Source organism: Aplidium turbinatum, chromosome 18, assembly GCF_918807975.1.
Source record: "Aplidium turbinatum chromosome 18, kaAplTurb1.1, whole genome shotgun sequence".
NCBI classification, from domain to species: Eukaryota; Metazoa; Chordata; class Ascidiacea; order Aplousobranchia; family Polyclinidae; genus Aplidium; species Aplidium turbinatum.
In genome coordinates this window covers 21,180,628-21,191,386 of record NC_137489.1, presented here as the reverse complement: position 1 = coordinate 21,191,386, position 10,759 = coordinate 21,180,628, and the positions used below count along the sequence as shown (strand labels likewise).

General features: G+C 38.0%; 1 protein-coding gene across 3 annotated transcripts in view; it reads left to right on the top strand.

Moving 5' to 3' along the window:
• The first annotated feature begins 1,169 nt into the window (after window positions 1-1,169).
• Window positions 1,170-10,759, top strand: part of LOC145787768 (WD repeat-containing protein 3-like) — a 168,818-nt gene continuing 159,228 nt past the window's right edge. For all 3 annotated transcript variants that reach the window (XM_082599589.1, XM_082599590.1, XM_082599587.1), the window contains exons 1-2: window positions 1,170-1,399; window positions 8,686-8,895. In XM_082599589.1, the coding sequence (XP_082455715.1) occupies window positions 1,229-1,399; window positions 8,686-8,895 (381 nt within the window). In that variant the 5' untranslated portion in view covers window positions 1,170-1,228. The remainder of the gene's footprint in view (window positions 1,400-8,685; window positions 8,896-10,759) is intronic.

Genomic DNA, 10,759 nt, shown 5'->3' with positions numbered 1-10,759 from the left:
CTGATCGTGCTCTTGAAAAACATTACACTGATGAAACATTAGTGTTTTGAACAACAAAGGTTGAGATGTCATAAGAAACAATATGGAAAAATCATTATCTGGTTGCGTGTAGGTCTACAGCAACGTCAGTCCTTTACAAAAAGTTTGGTAACTTTTTTCCTTATTAGTTGTAGTGCAGCTGTTATTTCCGCAGCACGTGGCGGGCTGGATGAAATCAGTTCGCGGGCCGGTTCTGGCCCGCGGGTCGTAGTTTGGTGACCCCTGATCTAAATGAACAGGTGCCACAGTGCTCCGCACCTAAATATCCTGACGCTACCTACAGTGTGCGTGCCTATTTGACCGGCGCCTAACTGTCTGCGCCTAAATGATTTGCTCCCAAATATGTTTCAAGGCCTTGTTTGTGTTGTTGTTACCCAAGTGAATTCAGAAACACAATATCAGTTAACAGATTTTTACAAACAAGTTTTTAACATACTTTTTATTTTGGCTGCCGGGCTCGAGAATTTGGCTGCCAGAAAAAAGCTCTGGTAGGCCATGCTTGGTCTCCAGCAAAATAAAAGAACTCAGAGGCCTGAAAATGCATTCACTGATTCCACTTTATGAAAATAAAATGTGTACTACACAGCTTCTGTTACAATAAAAATAATGTTTGTTTTTATGCGCTGTATCCATCGCAGAATGCGTTGCCCCTCAGCTCTTTACAAAGCAGACAGCGTCTGAATATTGTTGGCAATTTTCATTTCAAGCCCTCTTGATTAACAGGCCAAACAGTTTTATGTTTCTGTGAAATGAAGTCACAAAGTTGATGTGCCCATATTTCTAAAATTTTATCCCAACTGGAAAGGGTATTCTAGGATGTGTGCTATGAATTGATATGCTACTCTACTAATATTATTACTCAACTATTCTATTATTACTACTTATTCAACTATTCTATCATTACTCTACTATTTTATTTGAATAAGGACCTTCTGATGATCCCCCTTTTAGGTTAAAACAGGCTGTAGAGGTTTTAGAGATTGATAACTATATTTGATGTAATTGTAATTCACTCTGCTTGGCTTGGCATTCAGCACTTTTTGTAGTATTAATTGTTTAATAATTATGCTACCGTACTCTATATGTTTTTAATTTTACTTTCTATTTAATCGTACGAACATGGCAGACACTGCTAGGAAGTTAAAAAAGATTCATTTATTACTCAAATTTTCTGTTTTGAACAAGCAATATGGGATTGACAAAGCAGTATTTGCGATACAATCCTGTTGCTCAGTTTGGTGTTATTGGAAGTTTAAGATGCAATGTTTCTTTTCTTCAAATGAGGAGCACAAAATCACAATTTGTGGCTGTGAGTGCAGTTGAAAATGTGATTGTTTGGGATACTAGAACTTCAGAGAAGGTGAGTTATTTTAAAATAGGACATATCATACAATATTTGAAATCTTAAAAGCAACATTACTTACTGTAGATATAACCCTTTCAGTGCGTGTAGCCTAACAGGTATAGTGATTCCCCTAAGGGAACGTTCAAATATTACGTAACGCCTTCGAGGGGGAGAGGGGGTTTATGCAAAGCGTTACGTTAGCGTCACATCGGGGGGGAGGGGGTTCAAGCAAAAGTTACGTAACGCTTTCGAGTACGGAATGGTAGTTTTTTGTGCTAAATTCGTAGTGAAAAAGCGTTACATGGGGGAGGGGGGGATTGAAAAAAGCGTTACGTTGGCGTTACATGGGGGAGGGGGGGGGGTCAAAAATTCGGAAAAAAGCGTTACGTAATATTTAAACGTTCCCTAAACACAAATTTTTGGTAAAATAACCCGAAACACAAATTTCAAAATAAACAAGCTAATATTTGTTCAAACTCAAAAATTGAAATGGCACAGGTAAGAAGATTGCTATCCCTATTTCTGCACTAAAAATTAGACCAAAACCGCTTTTCAGATTTCAGCAATCAGCAAATATTTCACCTCCTAGGCCCAAAACCCTGTCCCTAATAAAATTAAAAACTTTCTGACCGTCTGCACTAACTTTGCTGTTAAATCTCTTCTGATGAGCCTAGAATTGCCATTGAAACATCAATAAAATCGGAAAATAATACTCTAGCGCCATGTGGCAAATAAAAGTTCAAAACAGCAACCGCTAGATGGCAATAGTAAATATCACGCATTCGAGCAATTTTAATATGTCCGTTTTGATCTGGTCATGGAAAAGGTAAGGAAGTGTAATGAAGAGTTAACCTTTGCCTAGGATGCAGATATATGCATTAGAGAATGTAGAAATTTATTTAAACATGTATATTATACAGGCTAGTGTGGGGGTGTTCAGAGCCGGAGGCAAATTTACAAATGTCAATCAATCAATGGTTTGTTTGTCAGTAACAGGAACATAGTACATGTTTGAAATATGCAAAATGTCCCGGATCATTTAAATCCGGACATCTCCATTTTCCCAGGATGTGACGTAATATGTGTTGCATCCATGCTGCCTCTTAAAGGCAACAAATGGCAATGCACTAATTATGATCGGAATGGCCCGTTTCGGTGAGTCCAATTCGGTGAGTCCGATCCCTTAACGGGGATTTTTTCAACTTTTTTTTAAAAAATATCGGGTACCGTAGCCTAATTATCATTGCCGTTTTAGGGTTAGGGGTTTGGGGTTAGAGTTTAGGAACTCACCGAATCAGACTCACCGAATCGGACTCACCGAATCGGACTCACCGAATAGTTGCAGACCCAACTATGATGTCATAGTACGTCTCGCCCACTCGTCATGCAGAGCGAGTTAAAATATTTGAAGACTTTGTTAAATCATTTTAGTTCCTCCGTGTTGCTTTCGTGTTTCTTATGCTGTGTTGTTCATTTTAATTTCTTTAATAAATTTCTTTTTTTTCACTGTTGCGTTGTGTAATGGCGTCCTCCCTCGTCGTCGTCGTCTGAGCTTCTGGGGCCGAGGGTCTATCCTTTTACCACCCCAGATTCACGATGTTCCCGGACTACACTGGAAGGCTGCTAGAGAGCAGCCAGTCTTTAGTTTCATCATCCATGACGCGCAGACCTTCCACTCCGTTAGGTGGCTTGAAGATGGTACAGTCATTGATGATGTGGTCTGCGGTCTGTTCCTCGACACCACATTCACAGGAGGAGGAAGAAGCCATTCCCCATTGGTGCATGGTTGGGCGGAAAAGCCCGACGCCCGTACGGCGTCCTCCCTGATAGCTCAGTTGGTTAGCGCGTGACTTCTGGAACGAAGAAGCTTCAAGATCAAGCGGCGCTGGTTCGACTCTCGGTGTGTGTGCTTGAGCAATGCACGTTAAGGACTGCTCTCCATTCAGCTGCATCTAATAGATGGAATAATTCCCTAGCAACAAGAATTCAACAATCGGAAACTTCACTCTGTCAATCTCGATGACCGGGCTTGCGTCAGTGATTCAAAGCTTCTACAAGTATGCGAAACTGCCAGGATTAAGCTCTGCAAGAAGCTTTCCCAGTCCGAGGATAAAGGTTCAATCAATCAATCAATTGATGAGTAATGTCATCACTGCTATTGTGTTCTCAAGTCTTTAAAATGTTTGGATTGATATTTTTTCACTAAATAAATAAGAATTAGGAAAATTGTGAATCCGCGATTTATTTATACATATTTTCCTACATTTTTTTATACATTTTTACATATTTTCTACATATTACATCTACATACTACATATCACTTGAACTACATACATATTTTCCTACATATTTTCCTACATTTTTTTGTGACTTATTTAACAACGTGATCGAAACCGAAAAAGTGCCAGAACAATGGAAGAATGCTATAATTACTCTTCTCTTTAAAAAAGGAAACAAGAAAGACCTTGCAAACTATCGCCCCATTAGCCTACTTTCTCATATTTACAAACTATTTATGAAAATCATCAAGAATAGAATAAGCAGCAGTCTAAATGAAAACCAACCCCCTGAACAAGCAGCTTACAGACAAGGATTCTCTTGCATTGATCACCTGCATGCAGTTGGGCAGATCTTAGAGAAGATGAATGAATACCAACTACCCATATTTATGGCATTTGTTGATTATGAGAAGGCATTTGATTCCATCAAGCACTCCTCTGTTTTTAATGCAATTCAAATTCATGGTATATCAGATAAAATAGTAAACATTATCAAAAATACATACACAAATGGCACTGCACAAATCAGAACCGAGAAATTAAGTGATAAAATAAAGATTCAGAAAGGGGTGCGCCAAGGTGACACTCTTTCACCTGTTATGTTTACAGCTGCAGTTGAAGAGATATTCAAGAGGCTGAAATCTGAGACTGGACTTGTCATTAATGGACAACTGCTGACCAATCTCAGATTTGCAGATGACATTATCCTTTTTGCACAGTCAGAATGTACTCTGCAACAATTGCTTGAGGAACTGAATCGAGAAGGGAAACGAGATGGAATGAAGATGAACAAGAAAAAGACAAAAATAATGTGTAACGAGATAGCAGGGAAACAACCAAGGACGGGTATTTTGATAGATGGAGAAAAGATAGAGGAGGTTGATCAATACAAATATCTAGGAAAAATGATAACGCCAGGAAACGACATCAGGCCTCGAAATTCTGGCGGTCATGGCGGACATGACCTCCGGAATGACCTCGAATGTCTGCCGAAGCCGACTCATTGGTCGGTCATAAATGACCGCCGCAAAATTCTTGACAAAAATAGAGCTAATGCAGCAAAAATATATTTTAAATTTGAATTGTTACGATTGTTTGTTTAACGCGAACAAATACGGAGCTGAAGCAATAATAGTACAGGCAATTGCTTTAAAGATCACATTAAAGTGGCGTGGTTAACGAGCTAAAGGCAAAAGTAGCCATTTTTACATCATTTCAACGCCTTGCAATGTTGCCTTGAAATAATGTTATCTGAACTTTTCGGCAGGATAAGTATTCAGCCCTCGAAATTAGCTGCCATCTACGACGGCAAAAACATTGCCGTCGCCAAATCAACAAACCTTGGATTGCGGCGGCAATTGCCGTATGCTTTAATCAAACGAAATTTTATGCGCTTCTTCTTCATCGTCTGTCACACGGCAGTAGCCAAGAGCATCACGCAAGCTATTTTATGCGCTGACAATGCTCTTGTGAACTGAAAAAAGTTTGCAAATTCCTTATATATACTGGCTTAATTGTTATGCAAAAGTTATTCTTTCATCGAATGCTTATTTTTGACCGGTGTCGTTGCGAATATAAAAAGTGGTACAAAATTGGATAAATGGTTCTTCGGCAGTAAAGAAAAGTAATGCTTCCGATCATGTGGCATCGCGCATTCATGAACGGGCAGTTTTACGTCTTCAAGTATTCCAGTGACGACGCGATAACCTCATCCTCCGATGTTTCCGATTCTGACTAGTTTATCAAACAGACTTTGTGTTGCTCGCAGTATCCTAATTGTGCCGAAATTATGTTAGTGTACTGTATACGTAAATCGAGGCAATCTTCTCGCAGGGAGCTATTGATTTGTTATCGGTACCTGATTGAGCAATTAACGTTATTTCATGATAATTTAACGTCGCTAGATGTCGAATTAATGTAAAACAAACGTAAATTTCTTATTGGGCATTGTTGTTGCGCGATATAACTCGCTGGGAAAATTAAATCGATTTGTGCTGACTCGAACGTTGAATCAACCCAAAATTAACTTACTTTTTCCCCCCAATGAGTTATAACGTGAATCACCGTAACAGCGTGCGTATCGCGTTGATCGCTACTTTTGGTATTATTACATCACAACAAATCAAACAGTGCGGTCGTGATAGACTATTCAATTATTTTTTTTCTCTTCTCGTTTTACATGTTTTGGTACAATTTTTTCGTAATAAACGTTCACAGCAATTGCCGAGGCAATTTCAACTTTTGCCATTTGGCCTCGTCAACGTTTTTGCGAAGTAGAAATATGCTAATTTTGAAGACTGTGTGAGTGTTCACAGCAAGTAAAATAGTCCGAGGTGAGGTCTTGGTGCGATGTTTCTGCTGATTAAACTCACGCTGCGAGTAAATCAAACAGGAAGAAATTTTGAACAATTTTTGTCCGAATTAAATGCTCATTTTGCGACGGCATTGGTATTGCTGTAGCAGAATGGCCATTATGACGTTTGCGACGGCATTTACCACGGCAATTGCCGTGTGCCGCCGCTAATTTCGAGGACTGTGTATTCTAATTTTAACAATGAGGATTATTGCGTTACATTGATCGTTTGTTAAAAAGAAACGTCACAGAGAAGCAAGTCTCGGCTGGGTTCCGCACGTGCTTAGGCGAATGTGGCGACCTTATTCACGCTGATACTGATAGAAATAGAGTTTCTGCACGGAAGGGAGCGTGTTAGACTAACACTATTGTGTTAGTTAGCTTAGTTAACACTAACACTATTGAGGGCTAACACTATTGAGTCACTGATGTGGATTTGTCTGGACGGTTCTGAGCTGGAGATTTACGACCCCGCGCCGGCAGTAATCGCTTGGCACAACTATTCTATAACGCAAAAACCACGGAATAAGTGATCGTAGTTGCTTTTGTAATAAGGAAATTTGGATTGTTGTTTTCAATTGCGTTTATTGCGTCGTTACACGACTGTCATTAACGCACTGATTTATTTGCAAGCAATCTGCTCCAGTATACTTCAGGGTCGGTTAATTAAGCCATCAACCATTGCAGAGTTATTCTGTTGTAGAAAATCTTCTACAAACATGACTACACAATACTGTAGTGTGATTTTGTGCAAAATCTACTACATGCAAAAAATATGTCCGGTTGAGATATTAAATGTCCGCTGAAAGGGCCAGTCTGGTAGGACATGCATGACCGCCGGAAAAAAGTACAAATTTCGAGGCCTGGACATGGAAACTGAGATCACCCAAAGGATAACATCAGGCTGGAGAAGATTTGGTCAATATAACACTTTTTTAAAGAGCAAGAATATTCCAATTAGCTTAAAACGAAAAATCATGGACACAGTAATATTGCCAACATTAACATACGGAGCAGAAACATGGTCACTCACAAAACAACAAACAAGAAAACTGGCAGCAGCACAAAGGAACATGGAAAGAATAATATTGAACATAAATAGAAAAGACAAGATTAGAAATGAAGTTATCAGAAACAAAACTTGTATCAAAGATGTCATAGAAACAGCAACAAACCTAAAGTGGCAATGGGCGGGACATGTAGCAAGAATGAAAGACAACAGATGGGCCAGGATAACCACAGAATGGACACCAAGATATGCGAGAAGAACTAGAGGGAGACCAAAAAGAAGATGGCGAGATGACATAGAAGAAAAGATTGGCATCACCTGGATGAGAACAGCAAAAGACAGAATGGTGTGGAAACATATGTGGAGGCCATCTGCCAGCAGTGGCATGACCGGCTGATGATGATGATGATGATGATGATGATTTTCCTACAGACTAACATCGTTTTCGGGATCCATTACACCAAGTTTTTTTTTTTCAGATGAAACTATGTAAAAATAATCAGTAGGTATGCAGGAGCTAACCATGTCAAATGGAAGCAAATTTATTCCAAAATAAACGTGCAATTGAAAGATTTGTTGTATCCACGAATTTCCCCAATTGCGCATTTACGCATTAGGGATCTTTCCCCTTCCACGAAAATCCTGCTTCCAATTCACGATTTTCTTCCGTATTTCCGAAGTTGATGGAGTTTTTGCCTGAAATAAATTGTTTTGTAAGGTAGACGCAAGTAGCTAGAAGTGGATTACCACCAAAAAAATATATCTTAGAGGAATTAAAGAGTGGGTAATGAAAAATATTTCGTGTTTCAGAAAATTCGTGCTTAGGGGAATGACCATATTCGTGCTTATTACCAGACATAGCGACATGTGGGTGAAATACATGTACCTGGTGTAACGGTTCAAGGGTGATTGCGGTGCAGAAGTTACCATAATTTCCAGGCTGTGTATACGCAGTCCAGAAGTTACCGTCAGACCAGAAGTGACCAAACGAAGGTTGCCAGATTTTATAATTGCAGCAGCTTTAACAAAAATAAGATGAAAGTTAAAACAAAATTTGATTGCAAAAACCATTATTGTGTTTGAATAAAAAATATGTTTGAAACAAGGCATCGCTAAGAATATTTAAATCAATCAAATACAGTAGTTGCTACTCTATATCATTGTTCACTGTTTAAATAACACTGACAATGATTTAATTTACAAATCAAAGGTTGATAATATGTTTAATTTACGCATGGTATTAGTGGTGATTGGTGAAAGATTTTTTCTGAAATAGACTAAATAGTTTATGAAATGAGCATTTCTCTTATATATACAAAATGCAGGCCTCGAAACAACTTTTTTTTTCGGCGGCCACATGTGTCCGATTGAAGCAAGCTGTTCGGCAGCCAATCACAAGCACATGGCAAATTTTTGAAGTATTTTAGAGTTACGTCGCCAATCGCCATTTTGTGAACCAAAACTTTTCACCGGCAAATATTTTCACTAGCCAATCGGACTAGTATTGCAACATTTCTACTAGTCCACGCAAATTTTCACTAGCCATTGGCTAGCGGACTAGCGTTAAGATCGAACTCTGGGTACCATGTTTCACAGTTGCAGTGAGTTGTTTTTGTAAAATAAATTTTGTTGACACCATTCCTAATGTTTATTTATTCAGATTTTAGTTCTCCAAGGAGAAAAAAATGAAGTTTCCTGTATAGCTGCGAGCCCTGATCATGAGCACCTTGCTGTTGGTTATTCTGATGGATGTATTAAAATATTTAGTTTGATAACTGGTGAAGCATCTGTCACATTTAATGGCCATCGTTCTGCTGTCTCTTGCCTTACTTACAGTGGAGATGGAACACTTCTTGGTTCGGGAGCACATGTGAGAAACATGTTTATTGTTTACTTTCATAATATTGAATATTCTTTATTTAATAAGATGGAAAAAAGATGAAAAGCTTAAAAGTTAAAGCTTTATTATAAATTATGCTGTGTGTTTACAACAAACTGTTTACTTTGGTTGGGAACATTACACCATGTAACAAAATTTCGCAAAAGTTTTAGTTGCAGAAAAATTTGTATGGATTGTGTTTTGTTACTTCAAACTAATCATCAAAATAGCAAAAAAAAATCTGAAGTGTCCTTACTAACAATCAGAAAAAGTGACATTTTATCAAGTTTTACTTAAAGATTTTCTTTATTAACCAGCATAATTTTCTATTAAACGTGTAAGCATGCAAACACAAAAAATATTTTGCAAATTTAGCTGTAAGCCATATATCTATATGCAATTATGTATCATGCAAAGATGAAAACACTTCAAAAATCTTCAAAAGTGATCACATTTGTGTGACTTGTGCCTAGAAACTGAGAAATCTTCTCGTATTGCAGACCACACAGTCCCCACTGCCCCCCCCCCTTCATGTTGCAAATCTACCGCCCTTGATATTTTCTTTCTGTGTAACATGAAACCTTTCACCACGTTTTCCGCTTCCACCCATCATGGCCATCACCCATACAAGGATCAAAACAATCATGATGGGACTGCTGGAAGTGTATTTTTATGGACATGAAACACACCATTTGTCATATTCTTCCATCACATTGTTTCCAAAAGTTGATAATTATTACTTCGTTGAGCCTATTACCAAAATTCTGAATTTATGTCTGTATTAGGTTTATATGTTGAATTTGTCATCAGAGACTATTTCTATATCTTGAGACACTGCTGTGTCTTATGTGCAGCTTTTTTGCTGTATAATTTGAGCAGCGGCAACTCAGCTTTTGAGTGCTATACAAAACAGGTACAATAGAACATAATATGGAAGAACGTGCAATGTCATGTCGGTTTTAACCGTAAACTGTGAATAACATAGAAAGAACGGTCTTCTGTATGGTTTCGGGGTTCTCCAAACTCTTTAAAGCAAATAATGTAGTATCAAATGTCGTTTTTCCCTTAGTCAGCCATCTAAATTGGACCGATGTGTTCTGCATATTACATGAGGTGCACCAGCATTTAACTTGGTCTCCAATATTTACATACCAAAATGCACTTCATGAGTATAAATGCTTTGCTTCCAGCTTTGTTTCACTGCACATATCGCTTATTGGTCTGATATGGTTAGTGGTTACTGATATGGATAGACCAGTAGACCACAGACATAGCAAAGTTTCAAAAACAATCAGTAGAAAGTTTGCATTCACGTGATGATCCAATTCCCAACTTATCTGCAATTTAGGCTAGAGCTTTTTACAGAACACAGTAAAAAATAATGAATGATTGGAACATTTTAAGTTAAACTATATTTTCTGATTACAATGATAGTAAATAAAAACAATTTGAAATTTCTGTACTTGCTCTATTCCAAGACTATGACAAAACAAAGATCATTGTTATGGTACAAGCCACAATTATGAAGCTAAAATGGTATGACGTCACACTTCATCAGCCTTGTAAGGTAGGCTAGTTAGAATAAGAGCTTGAGAAACAGTATACCGTACTAAAAGTTCAAAAAACTTAAATATATATTTTTTGAACAACGCTTGTGGAAAATAAATTGCAAGAAGCATGTTTCAATCAGCAATATCTTTCAAAAATTACTAAAAACTTGGCAGAACTAATATTTTGTTACATGGTGTTATCAATGAGCTCAGAGAATCATCTTATTTCTCTGTGGGCTTAACCCTATCTTAGTACGAGCTGTTTTTGTACGAGGAAAGCATGTCATCTTAGCCCCATGCTAATT